The sequence below is a fragment of the Hippopotamus amphibius genome, chromosome 17 (assembly GCF_030028045.1).
Source record: "Hippopotamus amphibius kiboko isolate mHipAmp2 chromosome 17, mHipAmp2.hap2, whole genome shotgun sequence".
Lineage (NCBI taxonomy): Eukaryota > Metazoa > Chordata > Mammalia > Artiodactyla > Hippopotamidae > Hippopotamus > Hippopotamus amphibius.
Genome location: NC_080202.1, coordinates 893,132 through 921,056, shown reverse-complemented (window position 1 = coordinate 921,056; position 27,925 = coordinate 893,132). Strand labels below are relative to the sequence as shown.

At 65.3% G+C, this 27,925-nt stretch overlaps 1 protein-coding gene across 19 annotated transcripts in view; it reads left to right on the top strand.

The window, feature by feature from the left end:
* The window catches only part of TOM1L2 (target of myb1 like 2 membrane trafficking protein), a 74,131-nt gene extending 52,930 nt beyond the window's left edge, over positions 1-21,201 (top strand). For 4 of the 19 annotated variants that reach the window (XM_057714590.1, XM_057714589.1, XM_057714593.1 and 1 more), the window contains 8 exons: positions 790-924; positions 2,397-2,513; positions 6,958-7,091; positions 8,896-8,944; positions 9,213-9,336; positions 10,644-10,761; positions 19,633-19,669; positions 20,305-21,201. In XM_057714590.1, coding sequence (XP_057570573.1) covers positions 790-924; positions 2,397-2,513; positions 6,958-7,091; positions 8,896-8,944; positions 9,213-9,336; positions 10,644-10,761; positions 19,633-19,669; positions 20,305-21,198 — 1,608 coding nt within the window. In that variant the 3' untranslated portion in view covers positions 21,199-21,201. Of the gene's footprint in view, positions 1-789; positions 925-2,396; positions 2,514-6,957; positions 7,092-8,895; positions 8,945-9,212; positions 9,337-10,643; positions 10,762-11,568; positions 11,774-13,183; positions 13,647-13,714; positions 13,804-16,905; positions 17,986-18,036; positions 18,097-19,632; positions 19,670-20,304 lie in introns of those variants that run through there. The other 15 variants (XM_057714594.1, XM_057714605.1, XR_009049926.1 and 12 more) reach the window with 15 other exon arrangements.
* The last annotated feature ends 6,724 nt before the right edge of the window (positions 21,202-27,925 follow it).

The following is a 27,925-nucleotide window of genomic DNA, read 5'->3' as shown; positions in this document are numbered from 1 at the left end:
GCTTTTCAACTGGACACGTCACATGGATGGGCCGTGAGGGGTCCGCCTCCGTCCAGACACCCTTGAATCCCTCCAGCTTGGGGGTCCACGCACCGGGAGGCCCGCGGAGGGCAGCTCTCACACAGGCAGCTCTGCTTCAGGAGGGAGGGCGCCCAGGCAACACCGTCTTCTACCGGGGCAGCCAGGCCCTCTCCTGTCCCGGGAGATCCGGGAGGGACACCCACCCCGGCACGCTGTGCCCCAAGGCCCCACGTGCCCATCTCGGAAGGACAGTGCCACGCAGCCTGCTGCCTGGGCACAGCCCACGTTCACGACGTCACGCGGGGCCCAGAGGAGCTGAGCTTTCCCAGCATCTCTCTCCTGTGGTCCCTCCGAGCCGCTCGCTGCGCTTCGAGGAGCACACAGACCTGCTCTGCTCCCCAGATGATGACACGGGGCAGGGTTGTTGCTCCTGTGACCGCAGAGAACACTCAGTAGGGGGTGTAACTGCTGTGCACAGGAGCCCTCCTGTCCGCGAGAAAGCGGCCTGGTGCCAGATAAGGACTCCTGGGTAGACGCCTTCCCCGCAGCCCCTCCGCCCTGTCCCGTGGGGGCCCGGCCATGAGAGGGGGGCCCGGGCCCGCGCAGGCTGCACGGGGGGCGGCCTCTTACCCGCAGCCTGGGTTGTTGATGAGGCCCGTGGGGGGCGGGGGGCCGAGCGGTCCGCGGCCCCGGGGTCAGGGCGCGGGTGGCGCCAGGCTGCTGCCCAGATGGCCCACGTCAGCAGGAGGCTTTGCTGTTGCCGTGCAGAGCGTCCCGGAGGTGGACCCAGCCGCCACCACGCCCAGGGCCCAGCCGCAGCCGAAGACGAGCCGTGGCTCCTACGCGGCCCCGCAGGCCCCGCCTCTGAGCGCCTCGGGCCCCATCACGGCCAGTTCAGAGCAGGTGCGTGTGCTTCGGGGCTCCAGGCCAGCCCGCCGGCCGTCCCAGGAGACGGGAGGCCTCCCCGACCAGCACCGCGCAGGGTGCGGGGGACACAGCTCCCCCGGTGCCCACGCGGGGGGCGACTCGGGGCTGGGGCGGGCAGGTGGGAGTCACGGCAGAAGGGCTGGAGCTCAGTGGGGAACAGCCAGCAGGGCCGTTGAGATGCATCCTGTGAGAAGGCAGCCTGGCCGTGGGGGCAGAGGCCAGGACGCGCTTCGGGAAGGACAGACCCTGCTGGGCCCCGAGCACCCCCCAACCTCCCCAAGTTATTTCCTGGGGAGCTGCCTCAACCCCAAAATGGATTTTCTTGGCTGAGCCTGGGGACAAGTCTTTAGATGAATCTATAGAATTTCCATGAGTTAAAAAGCAAGAATTGGTCAGACTTGGAAAAAAATCTGTCCACTGTTTATATTTTTTAAATTCTCATTTACTATTTGTGACAGTGTCATTATTACAAAACCTCACTTAAACAGAAGGCTCAAGCGATCGCGTCCGATCCACTGAGTGTGTGCACGTTTCCGCTCTGCGGCCCTGGGGAAGGGCGGCCGGGCCGGGGGTGGGCTGGGGTCGGACAGGCCTGGCCTCAGCCCGCTGCTCCCGGTGAGGCTTCAGCTGCGCCACTTAACCCTGGTCTCGTGCCAGCAGGCTGGGTGGCAGTCCTTCCCTCCTACCCACTGGGCGGCCATGGGCCGGCCAGGCAGCGGCAGGATGGCCCCTGGGACCCCCGCGGGGGGAGGAGGTGGAAGCTGCAGCCGAAACTAGCACTTGCCTTCCTGGGCCGCCACCACGGCCGGCACACGGCCTCCCGAGGGGCCCTGGGAGGAGGGGAGGCAGACGCGTCTGTAGCTGGACGGCCACCGAGGCCCTTCCCTGACCAGCCGTCCGTGCCGGGGGAGCTCAGGAACAGTCGGGAGGAGGGGCTGGGATGGGTGAGGGCACAGGACCAGGGGCCGGAGGCGGCGAGGAGGGGGAGCAGACCTGGCTGGGCGGTGCGGGGCGTGCCCCTGACGGCCACGGCCACGGCAGGCCTGTGGGGTCAGAGGGCTGTCCCTGCTGCAGGAGAGGCAGCCCGGCTCCCAGCGGTGGGCGCTCTGTGGGGCTGGCAGTTGGGACGAGCCCCCCACCCTGGTGGGGAGCGGGTGGGGACGGCGCAGCGTAGGCCATGACTCTGGGCCAGAGTCTGCAGCCATGAGGTTCCTGCACGAAGACCCAGCACTGAAGGGACCTCGGGGGCCCCTCCCTCCACCATGTGAAGGAGCAGAAGCGGGGCCTGGGAGGCTCACTTCTGCCTGCAGGCCCCGCTCCACCCCCTCGTGCCCGCACTGCGTCCCAGTGCTGCCCCCGTGTCGCAGGGCGTGGACGCGGACGGGGTGAGGGCTCGTGCGCCGGGCGCGGGCCCGCTGACCTGTCCCTGCTCCTCCCCGCCCCCGCAGATCACCAGGCTGCGGAGCGAACTGGACGTTGTTCGAGGAAACACGAAAGTCATGTCTGAGATGCTGACGGAGATGGTCCCTGGGCAGGAGGACTCGTCCGATCTGGAGCTGCTGCAGGTGAGGCCCCTGAGCTGGGGACACGCAGGAGGTGAGACAGAGGTCAGGGCCCACACCCAGCCCCGTGCATCCGAGGGACAGTCAGGGGCCCGTCCCAGGCGCTCTCTTCTTTATTCTCCTTAAAAACATTTTTTCCTGATTATAAAATGCCAGTTGCAGAATTCGTGCCCATGGAAAGGAAAAGGAAGTACAAAGAAGAAAATTTTCTTTAATCCCAGCCTTCACATATAAGCACTGTCGGTGTTCTGATGTATTTTCTTTCAGACGCTTTTCCGTGTTTATTTCATGTGTGGTTGAGATGATATTAGGGATATGATTTTGTGTGTCGCTTTGTTCACCCAACGCTGCATCACAAACTGCAGGGCCCATCAGCCATTCCTGCTCGTGGGAGCCCTTTCTGAGACTGGGGCAAAGCTGAGGGTTCCCCGTGGCGTCCTGGCCGCCTGCAGGTCTGGGACGGGGGCTGGCCTGCAGGCCCAGAGCTGGCGCCCAGCTCTGCCCACACCGTCTCAGAGCCTCTGGCATCTGTGGGAGTGGCAGCAGCCCTGCCTTCAGAAGCAGCACCTCCCAGAGGGTGGAGAGGATGCTGTGAAGTGTGAGGGCCAGCGGGAGCCTCCTGCACCTGCCCCTTGGGGCGGCCGGTCTCGGTCCCCTAAGGGCCACACCAGCTGCTGTCCTCCAGGAGGGCACACAGCCCGGGTGGCCTGGTCCCCAGCGGCTGCTCGCTGTGCCCCTTCCAGCCACTAAGGGGGAGGGGGAGGGGGTGGGTGAGGCTGGCCCAGGGCGTGGGCTGTGGTCCCCGCTCTGGAGGAGCTCACAGCAGGCAGCCCATCTCCCTGGACCTGAGCCCTCTGGCTGCTCTGGACGCCACGCGGATGGATGCCCGCAGCAGCCTAGCTCCAGGCGCCCACCTGCCATCGTGCTGTGTCGGCCTCCGTCCTCGGCCTGCAGGGTTCTTCCAGGCGTGAAGGCACAGGAATCTGAGATCAGTCCAGAAATAATCCAGGAACTGAGGGGCCTCTTGAGGCAGCTTTGTGCTGCGTCAGCACCAGAATTCCTGCTGATGGGTTTGCAGGGGACAGAGCCCAGCCTCTGGCAGCGGGGGTAGCGGAACAAAGCCAGCCCCATGGATAGCCAGGGCTGGCCCAACAGCACTCACCTCTGCGCGCGCGCGCGCGCGCGTGTGTGTGTGTTGTGTGTATGTGTTTTTCCAAACAAGACAGCCAGGGCCGGCCCGACAGCATGCACCTCTGCGTGTGTGCATGTGTGCGTGTGTCTGTGTGTGTTTAAACAAGCCCATCAGCCAAGACAAACAGAACCTGATCTCCTGGCGTCAGCTCACAGTTTTCAAAATAGGTTGCTTCCCGTGACGTTTTCCTCCCCTCTGTTTTGTTCCAACGCCAAGCCTACCAACCTGGCTGCTATCTTATAAATCAGAGAGAGTGGTTCTGGGTGCCAGTGGGAGGCTGTCCTTTCGACACGAAAGGCTCTGGAACCGGCTGCTCTGTGAGTGGACTCGGCTCTCCTGGCCGCTGGCCTCACTCCTCAGTCCTCCCCGACGCCCCCTCCTCTCCTTCCCCCAGCGTCCGGGAGCCGCCCTGTAGGGGCTCCCGGGGTTGGGGCTGCACTGTCTGCTTGGAGAGGGAGGAGATCAGACTGTGGCCCGGGACCCTCGGTCGAGCTGGAGGGCGGCCAGGTTGCTCAGGGCGGAAGCTGTCCAGAGCTCACAGTGGAAATAAGGGCATTTGTCAGCAGCGCGAATGTTCACGCCGGCAGAAGCCGCTGTGGGTTTGAGTGTGAATTGCTGGGTAGGAGGCAGAGGAAACGGGAAGAGGGGAAACAGGAGGTGTCGGCGAGGGCGCGTCGCTGCGGCCCACCAGCCTCCTGGCGGCCACGTCCCGATGGCTTCCTGTGCTCGAGGACGTGCAGGTGTAGCCTCGCCCGCAGCCTGCAGAGTGGCGGGACCTCGGGGCGGGGTGGGCGAGGTGAGGCCGAGGAGCCCCCAGGAAAGGGAGGCGCGGCCCGGAGGGAGCACCGCGGCGTCGCTCTCTGGGCTGGGAGCGGCCTGCGAGGCGGCGGGTCCAGCCCCGCCCTGTGCTGGCTCTGATGGCAGCTTGCCGGTGCGCCTCGCGGCCGAGCATCCTCAGTGACAGGCCGGGAGGAGCTGCGGCCTGGGGATGCCTGGGTCCCCCCGGGACTGGCCGCTGCTGAGCCGGGTGCTTCCCGCCCCCTGAGGGAAGGTGGGGAGGCAGCTGACGGGCGGTGCCCGCGCAGGCCCAGGTGCTCGCCTCTCCACGCTGCGCCTGCAGCCCTGGGCCGTCTGCTCCACCAGCGCGGCAGGTCCTTCCCCGCTCCCTCGGGTGGACTGGCGGCTCTCAGCAGGAGGCCGCGCCCGGAACCCGCAGCCTCCAGCTCCCTCCTCCGCCGGCCGTGCAGCCGCGGCCTCCCCGGCCTGAGCCCCTGCGCCGCTCTCTGCTGGAGCTCAGCTGCGCCTCAGAGTCCAGCCTTGGGGATCTTTAAGGATCCCGATGCCGGTGGCAGTGCCCCCGCTGCCCCCAGATGAGCCTCTCCGGCTCTGCGTGCAGGTAGTGATGGCGTGATTAGGCCAGGGGTGCCAGGACGGCGTCCTTCATGGCCGCCCCTCAGCTGGCGGAGGGAGCCCATCCCACGACGCTCTTGAAGCAGCAGGTGGTTTATCCCCTCCCGCTTCCTGCATCTCATTTCAACAAAAGCCCGGCTGGCCGGGACCCTGTCCTCCGGAGGAATCTCGCTTATTCTGCGTGTCCAGCGTCATCACCCCCCTTCTCTTCAGCGGAGACCCCGCCTCCCTCCTGTCTCCTTCGCGGCTGTAGAGAGCAGACCTTCAGGACCTTACTCCCTGCTCCTTAGGACGTGGAGAGCGTTCAGAGGAAAGCCAGGAAGATGATTAAAGGTTGTTTTGCAAGGGGATGAGACTGTCCTTTGAAGAAAAGATAGAGACGTTGGGATTAATTAGACAGAAAAAGGATATTGTACAGGGTGTTCTGCTGGATGGAGGGCTTTTGCACCAAGAGCGGTGACCAGCTGCCCCCCTCCTCTGTTGAGAAGCAGACTGAGACTGTCCGCCTTTCGGAAGCTCCCGTCCCAGCTGTTGCCCAGCTGTTGCCGGGCGGGAAGGGTGAGCGGGCAGGCTCCGGCCGGCCGTGTCACAGGACCAGGAGCTGGAGGGAGGGGGGAGCCTCTGCCTGCCGCGTCTAGCTGCGGGTGACCGCGTTGGAGGGTCTGTGCTCACACTCATCTTCATGCTCTGGTCCTCCTCTCCTGTACAATCTCTTCTTTTTTCTTCCTGTTTGATTTTTTTAAGACAGTAGCTTAAAAGGTTGAAGCAAGGAGAAGGTAAAGCTTTCTCTCTGCAGAGATCCCTAGGGACCCCTGATCCAGGCCTGTGTTTGGATGAAGCTCTGTGGGGGTCCCTGGTGCTGGCCCAAGCAAGGCGCACACGAGGCCCTGTGGCGGGTGGGGGCTGTCCCTCCCCCCTCGGCCCCAGCTGAAGGCCATGGGAACCAGGCTCTGGTGCACAGCCTGGGTCTTACCCCTCCTCCAGGCGATGCCTCAGACATCACCTAGCACTTCCCAAATGTTCTGTCAAGTAATGGACCCCTTCCCCCACGAGGAAAGCTCTGCAGAGACCCACAGCGTCTAAACATGAAAGCAGAGCCTGGCGGCCCTGGGGGGCCCAGCACCCTCGGCAGCCAGTGCTTCACCTCTTCCCGCCCTACCCCCACCCCGCCCTGGGAGAGGCCGGCCAGACAGCGGAGGCCCCGCAAGAGCTGGGCTCTGGGGGGGCCTGAGTGCAGCCCTGCCCCCCCCCATTGGTGCTGCTGGTGCCTCGGGTGTATGTGCCAGGCGGGTGCTTAGACACGCCTGCAGCCTGCTGAGGGCTGGTTCTCCTCGGGCTGCGGGTGCCTTCGGGAAGCCTCCTCTGCGGTCTGGGGTGGGTGGGAGCTGGTCTTCACTTACTGGGGGGAGGGGGGGGAGGGGGGAGGGGGAGGCGGTGCTGGGGGCTCTCTGGACGGTCTGGCTGGGCGGGGTGTGTTCCTAGCACGCAGGGAGGCTGGGTGGGCCCCCAGAAAGTGTTCTGAGACGCGTGCCGATGCGGAGGAAGGGGCAGCCTGTCCCAGGGATGGGGAGGCGTCTGGCCTGTTCTGCTGAAAAGAAAACGCAGCTGCAGAGAATCACATTCTTAGGTTTTCCAGACGACTTGTGCAAACCCATACTCTGCGCACAGCAGAGCGCACGCTAGGACGTTTGTCCATCTACTGAAGAGGCGCTGCCCGGCAGGTGGGGGGTCCACCTGGCCTCCCGCGCAGGCCTCCCGTGTGGTTTTACACATTGGCGCACGTCTTTCCAAAGCAAGCCGCGTGTGAGCGCGAGGCGCCCGCGGTAGCCAGGCCTGTGTCCCCAGGAGCTGCACCGGACCTGCCGCGCCATGCAGCAGCGCGTGGTGGAGCTCATCTCCCGCGTGTGCAACGAGGAGGTCACGGAGGAGCTGCTGCATGTCAATGACGACCTCAACAACGTCTTTCTCCGCTACGAGAGGTGGGGGCCAGGCCGGGCCGGGGCCGGGGGCGGAGGGCCCAGAGTGGAGGCGGGAAGTACTCCTCGGAGATGCCACTTGTTCCCATGCCGGGGATGTGCTTCTTGTTCTCCTGGGGGCCCGCAGCAGGAAGGTGCCGCGGAGGCAGGCACTGCCCTTGGGGAGCCTCAGGCTGGCCCGTTCCCCCAGCCCCGGAGGGAGGACGGGCTCGGGGACCCCAGGCGCTGGCACCTGCTCCTTTGGAGAGCCCCTGAATCTGAAAAGGATTAAGAGGGGGAAAATCTCTCCCAAGGAGAAAAGGTTTCCTCTTTCCCATTTTTAAAAAAAGAAAAAGAGATTTTCCCTTCCTCTGCAAATGCCAGTGTGCGTGGAGCGCGCAGAAGCAGCGGGTGTAAGTCCCGGGAGGCTGCTGCTGCAGGAGACACTCATTTCTGTTCTTCCTGCAGCCAAATCATTTTTGGGTTCGAGGTAACAAGCTTGCATGTTCTTTTCCCTTCCCAGAGCCTGCCCTCGGGAAGCAGTGCGCGTGGTCCGGGCAGTGTTCAGCAGGCGGGGTGGTGGCGAGTGCGCTTGCATCCGAGGCTCTGGTGGGGCCGTGCCAGCGGCACCTCAGCCCGGCCAGCCTGCCTCGCGGCCTGCTGCCCTGGTGTCACGCGGGGTCGGTGGCAGACGCTCCCATCTGGTCACCACGACTCTGGGCTGTGTCTCAGCGTCAACTGTGGCAGCAGTGGTGGGTGGCCCTGTGTCTGCCTGACGGATGACGAGCCCTCCGCAGGAGGGATGTGGGGCCATCTGGGGCCCCGCGTGCCATGGGAGCACAGGCGCAGAGCCAGGGCCTCGAGCCCTGGGTCCTGCCCTGCGGTGCCGTGTCTCCACTTCAAGTGGACCGAGCTTTTCACCTGTTAAACCTGTCTCGGCCCTTTCTGGCACAGGGTGCCAGCAATTCAGAGACAAAGCCTGCGGCCGGCAGCCCCGAGGTGCCCTTCCGGCCAGAGGGCCTTTGTTAAGACTGACAGTCAGTGAGGGTGTGGGGAAGGTGCACCCACGTGAGAAGCGTGGGTGGGCTAGTGTTCCTGTCCTTGTCGACCCCTGAGGACACATCCTACACGTGGCCCGACCAGGATGTCCCCCCGGGCAGCCCCGCTCACCAGGCACTGAGCCCCGTGGAGCAGGGAGTCTCAGCAACGCCTCAGCTGGAGAAGGTCTCCCAGCGGCCTCTAGCCTGTGGCGTCTGGGGCTGCTGCGCCGGTCCCCACCTGGCAGAGGATGACTTGGGTGCAGGAGAGGAGAGGCCGTCCTCAGCCAGCGGGCAGGGGCCTGGCTGCGGCCTCTCACTGGTTGACGGACACCCCCTCCCCAGGGGCTGGGGCCAGTGTCCACCTTCCTCCTCCAGGTGCCAGCCCTTGGGCCCCACCCTCTCCTGCAGCAGGTTAGCACCTCAGCCCAGCACTCCCCCGCAGAGCTGCCCAACAGGGAGGGGCCGCTGTTCTCTCCTGAACCTGAGGTGCCCCCAGGGAAGGTGGCTGACCAGCCTCCCCTGCAGGGCCCACGGAGCCTGGGGGGCTTATGCTGGCCTCCTGGGTGTGCCGGCCGGGCCAGCACCCTCCGCTCCCACCTGCAGGGGCCGTGGGGAGGCTGGGAGGCCGGCCCCCTCCCCCAGAAGCCCCACGCAGCAGCAGGCAGGGTGAGGTTGTGGGGGGGGGTCCCCTCCCCGGCCCACAGGTCCCGGGAGCTCCCCAGGCCGCTGGACGTGCGGCGCCACGTCCCGGCTCCCTGCTCCTCACTCCGCTCTCCCTTCCTCTTTAGGTTCGAGCGCTACAGGTCCGGCCAGTCGGTTCAAAGCGCCAGTAATGGAGTGAGTACGCCTCAGAGTTCGCGCCCGTCGGGGGTCTCCTGGGGCTGAAGTGTGCAGGCGCTGGGAGAGCAGGCTCCGGTGGGTAGGGCCTGAGGAGGTGCTGGCGGGAGGGTGCAGAGTAAGCTTAGGTTTCCACAAACCCTCGCCGTCCCTCAGGTTGGGGCGGGGGCTCGCTCCCACCAGCCCGCCCGGGACCCTGCCCGAGCCTGCCGGCTGCCCCTCGGGGCCCGGCACACGGGCGGAGCTCAGCCCGTCTCCTGCCTGGCAGGTTCTGCGCGAAGTGACAGAGGACAACCTCATAGACCTGGGCCCGGGGTCTCCAGCCGTGGTGAGCCCGACCGTGGGGAGCACAGCGCCCCCGTCTTCCCTCTCCTCCCAGCTCGCGGGCTTGGGTGAGTGTCCCGGGCCTGCCCCCTCCCCGACCCTGGCCTGCGAGGCTGCCTTCAGCTTCAGGCTTCGTCCCTAAACGTCCGTCTGAACCGTGTTGGGATGCAGGGGCGGGGGGCGGTCCGAGGAGCTGGGAGCTGTTTGCTTCTTAAAGAAAGGCGGCTGCTGTGCTGTGTGTGGAATGTTCTCTGTGGCTGGAGAGACTTCCTGCTTCATGTCAGCCAGGCCAAGGGTGGCGGTTAGGTGTCAGCTCCTTGGGTGCTTGAGACAGGGGCCCAGGAAGGATGCTGAGGCCACCTCAGGGCTTGGAAGGGTCCGTGGCTGACGGGGGGCGTCTGCCCTGGGCTCGCAGACAGGAAGGGGTTTGCCTTCCTTGAGCTAACATCAGAGGCAGCACAGTGTCCTCTCAGACCTAAAACAAGACTCTGCTTTTTCGCAGTTTGTTGAGTTTAATGTGTGTCCGTGACTCTAGATGCCGCACACGGGCCGCACGGCCCCAGTCTCCGACAGAGGAAATCACAGTGTTGAATAACTCGTCAGCACAGCTCTCTCAGACTGCCTCCTCCCACCCTGCTCTTCTGTTTTCTTAATGTTTATCTTTGTACCTTCATTTCATGTCAGTTGAATCAAGCTTTTGCCTGGTGCCCTGGCCGTTGCTGTAATTTCGGCTTCTCAGTAACGCGTGTATCTGTAGCCACTGTGTCTGTTTCTCTGCTTTCAGTCCACCCAGCCTGTGGCCACCAGGCTTCTTACCTAAAATTCAGATTGAATTCTGCTGCCCTCTCCCTTCTTCAGAAAACCTAGCGTTTCCCCATCGACTCGCTTGCCTGCCTGAGCGGCTCTTCTGCAGCCTCGCATCTCCGCCAGCACACTTCCCGTGCCACCCTGCCCGCTGCCCAGGCCCCCTCGTCCCCAGGGGCCGCTCTTGTGGCAGCTTCTGGTCCCCCGGGAAGGGGATGAATATCTCCGGCTAATCCTGGGCTGCTGTCTGTCGCCCTAGCCTGTGTACCCATTGAGGCCAGGAACCACCCCAGAGTCCCTGTGGTCCGGTCAGGGTCGAGCTCTGACTGGGCGGGCGCCTACGAAACACTTGTCGCACGCGTGGCCCCGGCCCGTGGCTGCCGTGACCGGCTCCCAGGGCCCTGGCGCGGGCAGGGGATGGAGACCTGACGGCCCAGCACGCGCCCTCATTCGGGAGGGGCTTGGGGGCGGTGGGTGTTCCCACTCCCTTCTGCCCCCAGGACTGCAGCCCCCAGGCCCTCCCAGCTCAAGACCACAGCCGTCCACCCACCCTCTCTGTTGTGTTGCGCAGACCTGGGTGCGGAGGGCACCCGCGGCACCCTGCGCTCTCTCCAGCACTGTCCCTCCCGCGACGGCTTCGACGCGTTCACCCAGACCAGAGGGGGCTCTGCGGCCGCGCAGCGCAGGACGTACGTGGGGACCCTTCTGGGGGCTCTTGGGGATGTGGGGGGCCTTTTCCTCGCCGGGGCCAGGACGTGACACTCGGGTGCTGGGGCCTGGCAGTAGACACAGCTGTTGCCCGGAGGCCAGCACCCTGACCCAACCCGTTTCTCAGAGGTTGCTGCTCTTCCTGCTCCCGCGCTGGTGCCTCAGAAACCTTGTCTGTAGGAAGAGCTGGGGGCAGCAGGCGCGGCGGGCTGGCACCGAGGCGGTTCCTCGCCTGAGGGGTGCGGGCCGTGGCTTCTTTGTGGGCGGCTCTGGCCACGATGGGCCCTGTGGAATTGGGGGAGCTGATTCCAAAACTCACAGCCCCCTGCGTCTCCCTGGAACCTGCTTTGAGCTCTCTGTTCAGCCTTCCACCACCTCCCCCGGGACCAGCATCTTGACACATCCAGCTCTCTGGGTCCATTGCTCAGGACTCAGCAGGTTAACCAGAAGCCCAGGGCCCCAGGCACCCGCAGCAGAAGCTGCTTTCAAAATAGATACAGCAAAAGAAGTCAGGGAGCAGAAGACAACCCCGAGATGAGTGACACACCCTGACCCCAGACCAGGAGACCACCTTCCTGGTCAGATGCTTTTAAGATGAGAATTACGACCGGTTGCCTCTTTCTAGCCCCTCCCCCCACGCAGTTCCAGGCGCTCTGACACCCTGGCCTTGAGCTTTAGAGACGCTTGCTTCGTATTGTTACTTAAAAGAGGGACATTGAGGTGCAGAGTCCCAGACCCCAGAGGGAGTGAGTGGCTGGGCCAGCTCAAACCCAGGCCTGTGGCTTCAGCTGCAGTCAGACCACGACCTAGATGCGAGGCCGCTGAGCACGCGGGAGGAAGGTGCCGTGGACAGAGCGGTGGCAGCTCACCGCCCGTCCGTCCTCCGTGACCACTCTGCTTGTGCTGCTCCGTCCCAGGGCCGCCTGTGAGGACCCCCAGGCCGCCGGAGTCCTTGTTTCTGCGGTAGACGGTCGGAAACAGAGCTCTGAAGTGGTAGGTTTCCAGCCCTCTTTTCTGCCTGGAGGGAAGGCGGGCGGTTTTGGGGAAGCCGGCTGGCGGGCCGGCCAGGGTGAGCCGTGTCAGCTCCTGTGTCACCCCCCTCCCCCGGGGGGACGCCTCTGTCAGCTTTCCCAGGCCGCCCGAGAGGAAACAGGCCCAGAGAGGCGGAGACGTGCCCAGGGCCCTCGGTGAGGGAGCGGCCGCGGGCAGGGCTGCGCCCCCGGGAGGTCTCCCCCCCACCCCCGTGGTGGCGCAGGGCTCCTGTGGCCAGAGGGGGTCTCTCCCCAAAGGGGGCAGTGCCCTGGGGTGGGCAGTGCTCTGACAGAAGGGACGCGGCGGCGGGTGGGGATGGGGCTGGCGCGGGAGGTGCAGCGCTGAGGCTGGGGGTTCTTTGAGGTGGAGGCGGGGCATCGTGGAGCCCCAGATGCCACCAGGTCTCTGTGAGATCGCAGGTCCCTCCCCGAAGGAAAAGGGTTTGTGCCTAAAGCTTCTCGTGAGGTGGTTCCCTTTTCGCCTGAGAAATGTCTGTGCCCGCGAGTGAGTGAATGTAAGCTGGCGGGGGTGGGGGAGGGGGCGGGACAGTAGCCCCAGAACAGCTGCGGGGCTAGAAAGGGGCAGTGCGCGTCTGTCCGCTGCAGGGGAGGTTGGCTTCCTGAACGCCAGCCCTTGGCCTCCTGCAGCCGCTGTCCAAGTGTCCTGGGCGGGCGGCCGCGCTGCAGCCCTGAGAAAGCCGGTGCCCTGGTGCCCACGTCCCCCTGGCTCAGCCAGCCTGGTGAGGGCCGTGCGTCCCCCCCCGTAGCGGCCACCAGGGGGCGCAGAAGCGCCAGCCCGGCCGCGCGCTCCGAGCCCCGCCCCCGCGCTCCGAGCCCCGCCCCCGCGCTCCGAGCCCCGCCCCCACAGAACCCCTGCGGCGGGCCGCGCGAGGGTCCGGTTCCGGGGGTCCGGGGCCAGCTCTCCTGTTGCTGAGGACGCACGCCCCGCCCCCCCCCCACCCCAGCGCGGGGCACCAGGGAGCCAGTGAGGCGACCCCCTTCCTGGCCCCCTGCCGGGCCGGCCTGGTCCGCTTCCCCCTCTGCCCCCGGGGCCTGCCCGGCCCAGGCCGGCTGTGTCCTTCTGCCGCGGCCCCCTGCCTGCCGCTGCCAGGGCCCAGGGTCCAGCGCAGGAACGCGGCCAGCTTCCCGCCCTTCACCCTGGGGTGCCTGGCCGCCCGCCCCCGTTTCCAGCATTTCCACCTGCAGGAGGTCAGCTGCTCGGTGTCCTGCTCCACGGGGCCACGTGGGCAGCCAGGTTCCTGTGGGCTGTGTGTGTGCGTGCGCGTGTGTGTGTGTGTGTCTGTGTGCATGCGCACTTAATGTGCATCTTCAGGCCTGTACTTCAGCTTATGTTGTCCTGTGTCCTAAACAGTGCTGACCTGGAAATGAAAACTGGGCCACGGGAGAAATTAAGAACACAATAAAGGGGAAGAGATTGTGTCACCACACGGTCACAGTACCACCAAGTCAGTGGTCTTAACTTTAAATACTTTCATCGTTTAAAAAAGGCAATATCCCCAAATTCAGCATTCATGTTAAGAGTTTGGAAAAAGAACAAACAGGTGACAGAGGAGGAAAAAAAAAAAGCAGAAGTAAGAAGAAAGGAGAAATGATTGTGTAAAAGTTGGTTCTTTGAAGCTGCCCCTCGGGGACCCTGAGAGCCCCAGGTGCAGGGAGGCCCTGGCTGGCCTTCTGTGGCCTCACGGGTTTCCCAGGGGCGCGGGAACGGGGGCTCGAGTGCGCGGGACCCTGTTGGAATCCCCGTTACTAAACTTTTATCCAGGAGGCAGGGACGTGTTGCAGGGGTGGGGCACCGGGGCCCGACTCTGACGGTGGCTCTTCTGTTTCCACGACATGTGCTCTTGCCTTCTTTACTGCGGGTCTTGCTGTGACTTTCCTTTCTGGGACTTTCTGTCCTCGGCCCAGAAGAGAGGTAAAGGTGAGGACTCTGACCTGGAGCCCATAGACAGCTGGCTCATAGCCCAAGGAATGGTGAGAGGTCCCAGCCGTGCTGAGCCCTTGTCCCCCGGCGCTTCCCTCTGTCCTCTGGCAGGTGCCCAGTCTTCCCCTCCTGTCTGTCTCCTTACGCCGCAGACTTACAGCCCCAGAAACACCATCTCTGGTTTTCTGCTGAGGTCTGGGCGTTTGCAGGACTGAGAGGAGGGCCCCTTCCCTCCTTTTACTGTCTCTGGAGCTCTGGGCAGTATTCACTTTTCCAGGATGAGCACAAGTTACTGTGGCCTTTGCTTGGGAGGGGATGTTTCTAAAAAGACAGGCTCACAGCAGCTACCTGGGCAGAGAAGCCTCCCAGCCTGTGCACGTGGCGGTCCTGGCCCACAGAGTTTTGTCCCGTAATTGTGCCGACTGTGTCCCCCAGAAGGATCTGAGACCTAAAGAAACACACAGACACTTGAGGAACAGGCTAAGAAGAAGCTGGGGATCGCGCACACAGCCTCGGGCGGTAGAGCGTCCGTGGTTCTGGGACCTGGGGGGTCCCTCCTGCCTTGTGGTCAGGTGGCCCGAGTCTGTGCACAGAGAGGTCACACGATCCAGGCTGCTTGTGGTGCAGCAATGATTTCACCTCTGACAAAGCCACAGCCTCTGCGGAGGAGACCGGGGTCTGTGTGCCGCAGAGACCGGGCCGGAGCGGGGGATGCTACGCTCGCCGGGAGGAAGACTCACTGACCCCTCGGGGCCAGGCCGGGCCGGGGCCAGCGTGCCCAAGCCTGCGGGCAGCACAGGGCTACCTGCCTAAGCAACGTGTGGCCAGCACTCAGGGACACGGGCCACAGGGCCACCTGACCCAGGCATGCTCGGGGCCGTCTGCCTGCACCTCCTGCTGCCCCAGACCCCAAGGCCATCTTGAGGGACACAGGCGAGCCCAGCTCCTCATTTGCTTCTTTGGGGCCAGGAGGGGGCTCCCGCCCACACGTGTGGGTGGCCTTAGAGCCAGACGCCTGGAGATCATGTCCACTCCACTGGCCAAATTGTGAGGGTCCAGCTGTGTGTCCTTGTGCCTGTTAATCCTGCAAAAAAGGATGCTGCCCACACAGGCGCCCACCTGGCCCCACCCAGAGCTCCAGTCTCCGACTTCAGAAGCAAGACTAACAGCTAACCCTGTGTCTCACCTGCCTGACTGCAGTTTTGTTTTGTTTTTTAAAACAACATATATTAATTGCTTTGCCTTATTTCCCATAGCGTAGAAACCCTGAGTCTTTCCAAACCTCCCAAGTACAAATTCTTTACCTGGAAACTTTTTGTACTATTGAGCGAGACCAAAGGGCTTGCAGACTGAGCCCCACGTTGGGGAGATGGTGGGAGGGCTTGGCGGGGTCCACGGCCCCTGGAAATTGCACCGGAGCGCCACACTCCCTCTGGCCCCATTGGAAACGGTGCAGGTTTCCTTGTGGGGAGGCACCTTGAGCATCGGCACCAGGCCGGTTACCCTGGAGGAGGGCCCCAAGAACCTTCTCGAGTAGCCTGCCGGGGACGGCGGTGCGGGTGGCCTGTCCAGCTCCTGAGTCCTCTTGCCTCTCCCGGCTGTGGCCAGAGGCTGTCATCCACATGCAGGGCGCAGCCGGGAGAGGTGAACGAGCGTGGGTCACAGCAGGAACGGCCGCCGCCAAAGCCCAGGTAACACACCTGGCAGCGCCCTCCCCTTTTTGTCGTGACCCCCCCACCCCCACGCAGAGCTGCCCGCCTGCAGCAGGCCCACCCCCGCCACGCCCACCGCTGCCCTCCTGCCCTCAGGGCGCGGGAGTTGGGGTGCTGGTCTGTAGCAGAGGCTGTCCCCCCACACACAGCCTTCACCCTTCTTGTTGCGTCTGTTTTCCTTTCCGTCTCCCTCCTCCAGCTCCCACCCCGGCAGACCCCTCGCCCAGGAGATGCTCACCCCAGGGCACGTCAGAGCCCAGGCCGCTCAGAGTGAGAACACTGCGGCCGCTTGGGCCTGGGAACGTGCCCACGGCGGCCAGGGCAGTGACGGGGCCCAGCGCCCGCCGCCCCACCCCGGTTTCCGCGGCTCCTGGTGTGTCTAGCGTGTCTGATGTGCCTGGTCGTTGGGGGTACTTTGCCCTGGCGTGGTGCTCTGGCATCCATTACTGGGCAGGCAGCTGGTGAGCCCAGGCGCTGCATCCAACCCTGCAGAGTCCCCCCCCCCCACCTCGTTACATGAGCTCTCCTGTCACCCACACCCGACTCCACGTGACCCACGCCCTGGCCAGTGCCTCTCAGTCAGGGGTCAGGCCCCATGGCTCCGACATCCCTGGGTTTCCCAGTTAGAAATGGAAACGCCAGGCTGGAGCTGCAGGGCCCCAGGGTCACGAGTGGTGGGACCTTCACCCATTTCACAGATGAGGCTGAGGCCCCAGACCTGGGGCTTCTTGGCGCCCCGCCGCCCGAGGTGGGCAGCTCCTGGCGAGGGAGCAGGTCCAGCGAGGAGAGGGAAGGACCGAGCTCCCACCCCGGCTGAGGGGGCGCCGGTTTGGAGGGGTGAGGAGCTTCTCATGCATCAGTGTTTATTTTCTGAGCGTGCTGGCTCTTAAGCTCCTTCAGGGGAGAAAACGGGGGCACGATCCACGCCCCTGAGGGACCAGCTCTGAGCAGTAACACAGAGTTACCAGCAAAACCTGAAGGCTTAAGGCCCCTGACCCCTTAGCGTCTCTTTTCAAGCTTTGCAACCGGAGGAATCTCTGCTCCTTCTGGGCGGGCTGAGGCCGGTGGGCGTGGGGGGCCCGGCAGCTGGAGTTGCCGGCTTTCTCCCGGAGGACGGCGCCCTGACTTCCCAGGCTGGGTTCTGAGAACTTGGCCGTGTGGCATGAGGCCTCCCTGAGGCCAAAGCATCACGGTAACAAAAGTTGGCATCTCCTGTCATGGGAACGCATTTAGCAGAAGCCCTGCCAGTAGGCGTAAAACGGGCAGGTCGCGCCCTGGGTGCCCGCTGCTCCCTGCTCAATGGGGAGGGACGTCGGCCCCAGGTGCTGCCAGCAGCCCCCGGTGTCCTGCCCAGAGGGAGGACCATGTGTTCCTTGTCCCCATGAGTCATTTCAGGGTGGTTTGAACTCCTCGATATTTTTTCATTTCAACATTTTTAAGTCCCCAGTAGGTCAAAGAAATAAAATGGCAACATAGACAGAATCTGGCTAATCTGATGGAGGCCAGCCTGCGCCGCTCTGAAACACACCTGGAAGCCAGAGGAGGGGTCTGCTGGCCCGGCTGTGTGACGTTGGGATGAACCCAGCTGCAGACACGGTGCTGGTGACTTTTCTAGAAGTAAATAGTGGGCTTGTGAGGGAGTCCCAAGGGGGACTTCTGGACGCAACCGAGGGGAGGACGCAGGTCACCTTGATCCGGGGCTGTCGGCTCGTTTCTCTAGGCTGGGAGCCAGCGTTTCATCCGTGTGGCTTCGAGGGGACCAACGCTTCCTTTTACTTCTTACCACGTTATTATCTTACGGAGTCTGACAGCAGCTTAACTGTTTGTAGCCAGACAGATCTCCAGGCCCTTGGCTTGAGCGGCCCAGGTGTGGACGGGGCCCAGGCACTGGGGGGTGCCCTCCCCCGCTCCCCCCACCCCCCGCTCTCCGTTGCGCTCCTTTTCTTCGATGCTGGGGCACAGCCAGCTGTCGAAAGCTGGGAGGAGAGGGTGGGACGCGCGGAGGCTGCTGCGTTGAGGCTACTTCGTGATTTTTCCACTAAAGAGACACAAAGACACGCAAGGCTGCCGTCCCTTCTGTCATCACAGCCCTCGCTTTTGCCTGTGTCTGCTGGTGCCGGCCTGCTGTGGAAGGGCCCCAGGACGCCATCCTTTCAGTGGGTGGAGCCGGGACCACCTGCCCTCTGCCCTGCCTGCCCCGCCCGGGGCCCGTGGCCGCCCCCTCCTGTCTGGGCCGGGACTGTTGCAGGTGGCGGGGCTCCACCCCGGCCTGCAGGCCAGCCCTCCAGGGCTGAGAGGCCCGTGACTGAGGGTGGACACACGAGTCAAAAAGTTATCCACTTAAGAACGCGTACTGCCCCCCGCCGCGTCCCGTCCCGTCCCGTCCTGTCCGCTGGCCCCGCTTCCTAGAGCCGCTGCTGCCCTCACCCGCGTGCCGCCTGCCGTCCCGCGTGCTCTGCGCTGTGTACGTCTTGGTCTTGGTTCCGTGGGGCCGCTTGGACTGACGTGTGCGCTGTTCTGTCTCCCTGCCTGGCTGCGGGGCTGCCTGCCCGCTGCCTGCCGCCTCCGTAGACCCCCGTGGTGCAGCCCTCTGTCATGGACGACATTGAGGTGTGGCTCAGGACCGACCTGGTGAGACTCGGCTTCTCTCTCTGGTGTGGGGGGTGGCGAGGCGGCGGCGCCTCTGAGGACAGGCGTGGGGCCGGCGGGGCCGCGGCCGCTCCCGGGGAGGCGAGGAGGGGGCCGGGCAGGCGCCTCCGGGGGCTGCACCTGCCCGGGCACGGCTGCACCGCCTCCGAAACGCACGCTGACTTCCCAGTTACTCTGCGACTTCAGCTGTGTGTGCTTGGATTCTTTTGGGTTTTGGTTTTTGTGCGTTCATTTACATTTTTGTTTTTATTTTTATTTTGTTTTCATTTTTTTCTTTCAATTGTGACACTTACACAGACACGCGTGGCTGTTTGAATTTTAATTCACCGTCACCCCTCCTCCCCAGCATCTCTTGGTATCTTCGATTTAGTGGCCCAGGGACCATTGTCTTTACCCCAGAGGTGGGCAGGAAGGTTAGGACATCACGCATCTGCCAGTGGCAGCAGGTCTGGCGGGGGGGGCGCTGCACTGGCTGGTTCCCTGCTGCCCCCGCGAAGCACTGACCCCCCCCACACACACCGGGGCCGGTGAGGAAATGCACCGTGGGAGGGGAGGTGCTTGTCCACGGTCATGGCTGGTGGGACTCTCACCTGACCTGAGGACAACTCATCTCTCGCTTCTGCAGCCTCCCCTCAGGAGACCTCTCCCCAGGACGGCAGACCTCAGCAGGGCCTCCTGCTGCCCCGGGCTAGCCCCCAGCCCCACCTCCCACACGTGGGCTTTCCGAAGACGCTGCCCTGCAAACCGCCCCACCGCCCCGGTGCCGTGCCGGGGGAGGAAGGGACACCCCATTACATCTTTCCCAAGGGAATGCCTGGAAAGAAATAGCTCCTGTCCCGGAGCAGGCAGGCCAGGGCCCCCAGCTCACAGAGGGACCCGCGCTTGAGAGGCAGGGGCCGCCCAGGCAGGCCAGGAACAGAGCCAGGAAGGAAGCCCAGGCTGTGTCCACTTCTCCATCACTGTCTGCAGAGTTCCCGGTGGCCCCCACGTTCCAGAACAGCATCGACCCTCCAGAGCCCCTCAGTGAAGGAACAGGGGCTCAGGGGGAGGCTGGCGCCGCCCCCGGAGGCCAGCCGAGCAGCCCCCCCGCAGGGTCAGGCCCTGTGCGTCCAGGCCTCGTGCGGTTCCCGGCTGCTGGCGGGGCCTGTGGCCGCCCGCGAGGGGACGCGAGTGGAGGTGCGCCGGGGCCCTGGCCTGCCTTGGGCTCAGCCTCCTCCTGGTTGCTCTGTGGGCCGGCCCCGCCGCTCAGCCGGAGAACCAGCCTGCACAGAGCAGAATTTTTTCTTTCTGACCCTTCTGGAGGATCAAAACCTAGAACCGACTCAACTTTTTGTTTTTATTTTTACTTTTTTAAAAACAGTTTTTGTGCCTCCAATAAGACGAGAGCAACAGTTTGCTCTTACAGGAGTCGGGACGGGAAGTAGGAAGTTTTGCTCAGGTGCCGCCCTGGGGTGGCCGCGGGCGGGAGAGGCAGCAGGGCGGGCGGACCTTAATGCCCTGTCTCTGCTCTCCCCACAGAAGGGCGATGACCTGGAGGAGGGCGTCACAAGTGAAGGTACGCTGCTGTGCCCACCCCAGGCTCTGGGGGCCCCCACCCCCTCCACACCCCATCCACCCCCCACCCCCGCGTGCCGCCTGGGCGGGCCTCCCCGGCGGCGGGCCCTGTGTGAGGACGGAGGGGCTGCAGCTGGTGAACAGTAGGCACAGTTGGCTGTCCTGGGTCCACGTGACCCAAACCTGCACTCCTGACCAGCCACACACCCCCCCCCCCAAAATGCTCGGTGCAGCCGAAGCAAGACACATGCCATGCAGTCAGCAGGGCACAGGGAGCCCTGGGCCTGGCACCCTGTGGCCATGCATCTGGGCCCCTCTGCAGGCACAGAGCCCTGCTTGCGGGGTGTGGGGGGGCCGTGTTTCCCTGCCAAGTTCAGGGAGGAACTCGCCTTTCCGGCTCTCCCTGCCCTTCCTCCAGTGCTGGTCTGCATGATGGCGAAGCTCCAAGTCAGTTGGGGGCAGAAATCCTAACTGCCGCCCCCGCCCCAGGCTTGTGGCCCGGCTTCCCCCTTGCCTTGGTGGCGGCAAAGGAGAAAAGGGGCCTGGGTCCTTTGTGGGCAGCAGGTGGGATGTGAGTGTCAGAGCCTCAACGTGAGCCGCGACCGACCCCAGCCCTGGCCTTGCTGTGTGTTGCAGAGTTCGATAAGTTCCTGGAAGAAAGGGCCAAAGCTGCCGAAATGGTTCCCGACCTCCCCTCTCCCCCAGCAGAGGCTCCGGCTCCGGCCTCAAATCCCTCCGGCCGGAAGAAGCCGGAGCGGTCGGAGGACGCCCTCTTTGCCCTGTGAGCTGTCCTGTGGTTGGGCCCCCCCACGGCAGGTCCCCTCTCACTCCCCCTGTCCACACCAGGCACTGGCCGTTCCTCCCATGCCCAGCCCCCACTTGGTCCTGTGCTGCTGTGTCTCCATGGAAACGCCACTGTGTTTGCTCCCAGGCCTCCCACTAGTCAGGACCAGCTTCAGCCACCCTCCTGTTGGGCGGTGGGACCGCGTCACTCAACGTCCACCCTCCCTGCCCACCAGCTCCCTCTGGCTGTTTTCTCCCAGGAAAAGTTCCTCTGGTCACCTGCCCACAGAGAAGGGGCTCAGGCCCCAGCCCCTTCCCCAGCGTGCCCCTGCCCAGCTCAGCAGGGCTCTCCTGCCCTCCGTGCCCTACTCTGTCCCAGAAAGGGCAGGTCTGCACCTGTGGGCTTGGTCTCCCTGCCCGGACTGCTGCTCCCGCACGAGTGTCGGCACTTTAGAAGGCTCTGTGGCTGCCCGCGGGTGGCATCTCTCACCTGCCGCCTGCTTGACCGTCTCTTCACAGTCAGCTGCTAGCGCAGGCCCCGTCCACGCGGGCTTAGTGGCCGAGCCGGGGGCCGGCGCGTCTCCCCACGGCCTGCACGCTCCTGGTGTGGGCACAGCCACGGGCTGTCGGGAGGACAGCTTGCAACCCTGGCTGGCAGGCCCTGGCCAGTCAGCTCACGCAGAGATGACGCTGTGGTCGCCAAGCTGCCCCCGCGCACCGCAGGTCCCGCGGCCGCCCTGTCTGTAGAGGCGCTTGCACCGCGAGGGCCGGCACGGGCCAGCTGGGGAGAGCTCTGCGTGTTGCTGCTTCGGCCTGGCCTGGGGCAGCCTCTGCGCCTCCACCTCCAGGGCCCGGCAGCAGGTGGTTCTGCACCACGAGCCAGATCCCAGGGACCGAGTGGCCAGCGCGGCTCAAAGGCCCCTGTGCCCCCCACCCCGGGCGGGCCTCAGCCTCCCCGGCAGACGGTCCTGAAGCCTGACCTCTTCCTACCCCAGACTCCGCTTCCAGCCAACCCAGAGGGGGCTGGTGACACCCATTCCCTCTCTGGGTCCTCGCTGGTGTCTCGGCCACGGGCAGGACGTGCGCCGCTCAGCCCAAGCCCAGTCCAGCCTGAGCCGCCTGTGCTGTGGCCCAGAAGAGCGGACGTGCTGCTGCCCCGGCCCAGGTCGGCGTTCCAGCACGCGCTGCCCGGGCATCGCAGCAAAGCCTGGCCGGGCCACCTGGTGTTCCTGGCCCGCAGGGTGCTCAGCCCTTCCCCCCTGGGACCCCAAGTAGGGGGAAGAGTTTGGGCCTGACCCGGATGGGACCAGTGCCGTGGGCTCCACGGGCAGTGTTCAGGACAGGGCTGGAGGGCTGCGCGGGGCACCAGCAGGAGCAGGGGTGGTGGAGAGCCGGGTGCTGCCCACCCGCCCAGGACCCGCACCGAGCCTGGCCCCCCACATCTTCCTCTGGAGGGTATGGTTGGGCCGTCACACGGAGCTCCTCAGAGGACACCAGGAAGCCCCCTGCGGAGCTGGGCCAGCCCGCCTGCACCCTGCCCGGCCCAGCTCTCCACCAGCTGCACCCCCTCTCCTCACCGTCTCCAGGGACGGGCCCCGAGGCTGCCTTGGATGCTGAGAGGTCTGACGTCGGCTGACCTGAGCTGCAGAGGAGGTGCTGGGGGGCCAGTTGTGCCCGGCGACCCCGGTTGGAACCCCCAGGCCTTTGGCGCAGACGGGGGGGGGGGGGTGTCCCTGGGGGCAGGGGCCACCTTGCCAGCCCGCGGGGCACCGTGTGCCTCGGGCGTCAGCCCCACGGGAGCCGCTGTGGCCAGCGCAACGTCCGCGGAGGGCGGAGCCAGCCTCCCACCCTGTGAAGGCAGGGAGCGCGGGGTCTCCCTGTGGAGGGTGAAGCAGGGACACGCGCCTGCCCGGGGCGGCCCCGTAAAGCCGTCCCCCAGCCCCAGCTGGCCAGCCAGGCACAGCTCAAGGAGGCAGGGCCGCCGGGGCAGCGGGTGGAAGCGGCCTCGCTGGCCGTCCCGGCCGGAGCTGCCCCTCTGCTCGCCCGCTGGGCGCAGCAGCCTGTGCCCACCCACAGGCCGGCCCGGGAGGCAGGTGCCCCAGACGGGTGCCGCTCAGCTCTTCTCGTCTTGAGGCCTGGGCGCCCTGGGGCCCCTCTTGCCGGCTCGCTTCTGTCTGGGGGCGCGGCGCTCGGGCCGCCCTCCTGGAAAGGAAAGCTGACCACAGCCTTCTGCCCCGAGGGGTGAGACCCTCCGGGCCACTGGTCTCTCCACCAGTGCTGGAGGCCACAGATACAGTCTATACTTAATTAACACTAAATTATTGCTGGGATTCCTTATAAGCACTAATTATACCTGATTATAGGTTACAATATTTATTTTGTCAAAATATTTTCTTGGGGATGTGTTTAACTTCTCTGTGTTGTGTGCTGAGATGTGAAAGCTAACCCTCTCCTGCCTTTCTGGCCAGTGGGCAGCAGCAAACAGCGCTAAGTGCAGTGTGACCCGGGCACTGGGGGGGCCTCTGGCCAGCCTGCTCCAGAGCAGCCCTGCCCAGGACCCCCAGACGCCACGCAGGCCAGCTGGCCCGGGCAACACGCGGGCCAAGGGATGCAGAACCGCAGCCGCCCGCCGCTGGCCGGGCCAGAGGGCAAGGCGGCCACCTGTCCGTTCTCCTGTCTGTCTGTCTGTCAGCCCTCTCGATGCGAGCAACCACGCTGGCTGCCCTGGGCCATACCTTTGCTCGATGCCCTCCCCCTCCTCACCCTGCATCCAGAGCAAGAGGCCTGGGGCCTGGGCTGTCACTCAAGGCCCCGGCGGGGAGAGCGGGCACCCAGATTCCAGCTCTTTCTGTTCCTTCCTGCCGCCACACCCCCGCTTCGCCTCCTCTCGCGTCTCACTCAGTCCAGCCCAGCTTTCTGGAGGTTTCCAGGGGGCTGCAGGCCCGTGAGGGAGAAGCAGCGTGGAGGACGGCCGTGTTCTGCCCGGCTGGCATCAGGCCCGGGCCCCCTCCCCCGTCCTCGGCTCGGGCAGAGCCAGCTTTGCCCCCCGCGCTGCGTGTGTGCACCAAGAAGGTGCCCCACGGCCCCTGCCTCTGCCCATGCCCGGCTCCAGCCCTTCCTGTCGCTGGGGCGCCCAGGGAACAGCTGTCCACCCAAGTCTCACTGCGTGTCTCCAGGCGCTTCTGGAGGAAGGGGGGATGTATTTCCTCGAGTTTGCACTTGATTTGTGAGGGTTCTCAGGTTTGTTGCCCGACGTCCCCCAGCCTGGCGGTCCGTCACTGTCTGTATCTGCCTGCAGAGCGGGTCTGGAGGGGGTCAGCAATGCCAGAGTGTCCGTCCACCCACTGGCTCTCCTGCCAGATGTGTCTGTCTAGTCTGGGATCATGCATGTAAGACACTCCACAATAAACAGACAGACTGCGGCTGTGTGATCTCTGTCGGTCGGTGACTGTCCGAAGGGCGGTGTGGGCCCCACTGGGGGGAGCAGCCGGGGAAGCTCGCCCCCCACGCACGCTCAGGTGGCCAAGAGCCCCCGTCCTGGAAGCCCCCCCAGCCCCTCCCCCCCGTGCCTGTCCACGCTTGGCCACCCTGGGGCACGGCCCGCTTTGGGGGCGTCCGTCGGAGTGGCTGTAACCTGCCACAGCCTGCCTGACAGCTCAGACCAGGGGCTGTGGTTCCTCATCTCTTCCCAGGTCCCAGGAGCAGCCACGCCTGAGCCACCTCCTCAGCGCCCTCCATGGGGCTCCCCAAGCTTGGCTGGCTACTGGATTTGTGAGCCACTGCCCCCCTTTTTTGGAACATCTTTATTGAGATGTAATTCATGTAACATGAATTCACACATTTAGGCTGTATGATTAGGTAGTTCCTAGTGCATTCAAAGCTGTGCGACCCTCACCACAGTCAATTTCAGAGCGTTTTCGTCACCCCAAAAGAGACCCCTACTCTTCAGCCGTTGCTCCCCAGCCCCCTCTCCCTTTTAAAAAGGTTTCTCTCCTCTCCTGTCCTGGGAGCTGGGTCTGCGGCAGGCGGCGGTCCTCTGGGAAGCACACCTCTCCCTGAGGCACAGGGGCCTTGCAGGGCGGGTTGTGGCAGCCCTGTGGGGCCTGTGCCTTCTCCGGGTGGCTCAGGAGAGGTGGGGAGCCCTTTAGTCCCTTCACCTCCCAGCGTTCAAGGATGGACCTCCAGTGGGATGGACACAACAAGCCCCCGGGTGAGCCTGGAACAGATGCAGAGACAGCTGCCTCGCCTCTCGTGCAGGTGAGGAGACCAAGGCCTGGACGTTGCCGGGGTCAGCTGCAGGACCCGCACTCAGGTGCAGCCCTTGGGCCTCCAGGCCAGGGCGGTGGAGAAGGGAGGACGCCGTCTCCACGGCCGACACGGGAGCCACCCCGCCCCAAACAGTCTTTCCGAGAGGGTAGCTCAGGAGGGGGCTGCCCTGCCTGCCGATAGGAGGCAGGTGGGCCCGTGACTGGGGGCCACGTTGGGACCCCCACCAGCTCAGGTGGGTGGCAGTTGGAGTGAGACAGACGCCCCACACTGGGGGAGAGTCTGGGAGTGGCATCCGAAGTGTGGCAGCCCCAGTCCCCAGTCCCTGTGAATGGAAGGCGTGTCCCCAGCGCTGTGCGAGGCACCGTGTCCCTGACCCGTGCACAGCGAGTTGGCCCTGAGACGTCACCACGGACTTTGCCAGGACACCCCTGGGCTTCAGCCCCTGTTCCTGAGAGCCTGCGGGGCACCTGGTCGGGCCAGAGGGGAGGGGCTGCTTGGGTCCTATGCCAGGTCCGGTTCCCGGAATCAAGGGCACTTTGTAGCCAGGAAGCCCTTGGAGCCCTCTTCCAGGGCCTGCAGGGCGGGGAGGCCCGGGGAGAGCGGCCAGAGACGTGGGGAGAGGGGGCAGTGTGGGAGCACCGCGCGTCCTCTCACGGCTCGTGGCCCCCTGCCCCCCCGCCCCCCCACTGAAACACCCAAGGAGGAGTCTTCCTACAACCCCCCTCTCTTCCAAGGAAAGGGTCTCTTTGGGGTCCTGAGGGGCCGGGGTGGGCAGACGAGGCCTTGAACAGGCACGACTCACCCAGAAATGCCGTTCGTTGCAGAGGAACGCCTGCCAGCTCTTGCTGGGTGGCCTTCAGGGGCTCTGTTAAGGGGCTCCGGGTCCTCAGCGCCATGGGAGTCCCTGGGACACGCCGTTCCCTCCCCGCCCCCGCCCGGGGCTGCAGGCCTGGGGCAGGCCCCTGACCTCCCTGATGACTCGAGACATGGGGTCACGGGTAGTTAGCCCAGTGCCTCCGGGACCCTGCCTAGGTGGGTCCCAGGGACGGAGGCGATGGATGCTCAGAGGCCGTTGTGGCCTGCTGTTGCCCAACTGTCCCGTTTTCCAAGAAAAGCCAGGAATCCAGCCTTCAGGTGAAATGTACATTTGACAATGCACCCAAAATCAGAACCTGTGTATACGTGGGTGTGTGTGTGGGGGGTCAGCTGATGCCTCACCTTTCACGCCTGTAAGCCCCACCCCTCACTGTGCAGCAGACCTTGGGGTCCAAGCAGCTCTGCGGAGGATCTACTGCCAGAGAGGCTCAGAGAGGGCTAGAAATGACGTGCCCAGCGCACAGCAGAGGCCAATCTGGCATGAGAACACGGGGTCATCTAGGACCAGAATCATCCATGTCAACGGCCATCTGGTCCCATCGTGTCCAGACTGGGGGGAGGGGGGGGCGGAGACCCTTGGCTCCCTGCTGGTTCGGTGCTGCCTCGGCCACAGCTGGGCAGGTCCCAACTCAGCTGCTGCAGAACGAAGGACAAACGGGCAGGCGGGTGGCTGGGGGGCTCCGGGAGTGGAGAGGGGTCCCGGGAGCCTGCGGGGCAATGCCCGGAGCCGGCAGCTCCGGCAGCCCCCGTGCCCGCCCCGCCCCCCGTCCCTGAGCTCGGGCAGCGAGGGCATGGCTCGGCCCTGCCCGCGCGGGACAGCTGCCCAAACGGCTCTGACCCCACAGAAGGTGCCCCTGCGCCTCTCGGACGCCTGGGGCAGGAGTGGCAGAGGTGAACCGGCCTCACGGCTGGCACGCGGGGCCGGGCGGGCCGGGCACCAGGCAGGACGCGGGCCGCCGGGGCCCGAGGCGGGGCGCTCGGGGCGGTCAGGCGGCGCACGTGGCCCGGCCGCCGCGAGCCGGGCGCTGACGCCGCGTCACCCCACCCGGAGCCGCGCGCTCATTGGCTGCGCCGCGGGCCGGGGCGGGGCTCGTCCGGACGGCGCCCCCACGCCGCCGCGCGCCCCCGCCGCCCCCGGCGCGCGTGCCCGAGGCCTCGCTCTCCCCGCCTGTGAAATGGGAGGCCGTCCCCGCGGGAGGGGGGGTTCGCGCGGACGGGGGCGCCGGGGGAGGGGCCGCCGCGGAGCCGGGGCCCCACGGGGGGGGGCGGGGCGGGGCGGGGCGGGGGGCCTCGGCCAGGCTTCGCTGCGGCCGGCGGTTCCGTCCAAGCCGGCGGGACCCCCGCCCCGGGCCGCCGCGGTTGCGCCCGCGTGTTGACCGGGCGAGCTCTCCGCAGGTGCGCTGAGGGCGGCCGAGCGCGGCCAGGCAGGCCTGCCGTGACCGTGACCGTGACCCCAGCGCGCCGCGCCTGCCCCCGCGGAGGGGAGTCCTCTCTCTGAGACACTCGGGAAGGGGGCGTCAGTGGCTCCCGGTCACGCGGCAGGCAGGGCGAAGCCCGGACCCCCGGCCTGACTCTGAGCAGGGGGTCTTCAGGCCCCTCTGCGGAAGGGCGGCTGCAGTGTTCCGGGGAGTCCCCAGGTTCCCAAGGCCCCCCCGGCTTGGCTCCGCCTTGGGGCGGTGGGGCCGGGGGCATCCGGAGGCGAGCGCGAGAAGCGGGGCTCCCTCTGTTCCCCAGCAGAAGTTCATCTGGGGCAGGGCCACCTGGGGCAGGGCCACCTGGGGAACAGACGTGGTTTGGAGGCCCCCCGGGGCCAGGCCACCCCTGTTCCGGGTGATTTTCCACAGCAGCCGCTTCCGAGAGGGGAACAGAGAGCCCTGCGTGTCCAGGCTGAGGCCCAGGGACTCGGGCCTCCAAGGCCTCTCTTGACCCAGACACCCCCCCTTCCAAAGTGTGGCGCTCATTTCACTCCATCAGAGGGTGTGGCCAGACGGGCTCCATCTGGCGCCTGGGCAAAGCAGCACTTACATGGCTGGATTTCCTGAGGCGGAGGGCTAGGCGGGCCTGGGGATCCAGACCTCTGATGCGTCTCCTCGGCGGCCCCTCCCAAGGGTGCCTCTCTGCTTGCATACCTCCAGGGACAGGGGGCTCACGACTTTACACGTCCAGTACCTGAATGTTCGTTCTGGTTTATCTCAATCCACCTCATTAGACCCCCTCCCCTGCCACCTAGCTCTGCCCCCAATCCACAGGACCCAAGGCCCGGGGTCCAGCCCTCTACCCAGCCCAGCCGCCTCCTCTAACCTGGCCCCAGCCTGTCATGATCCAGGGC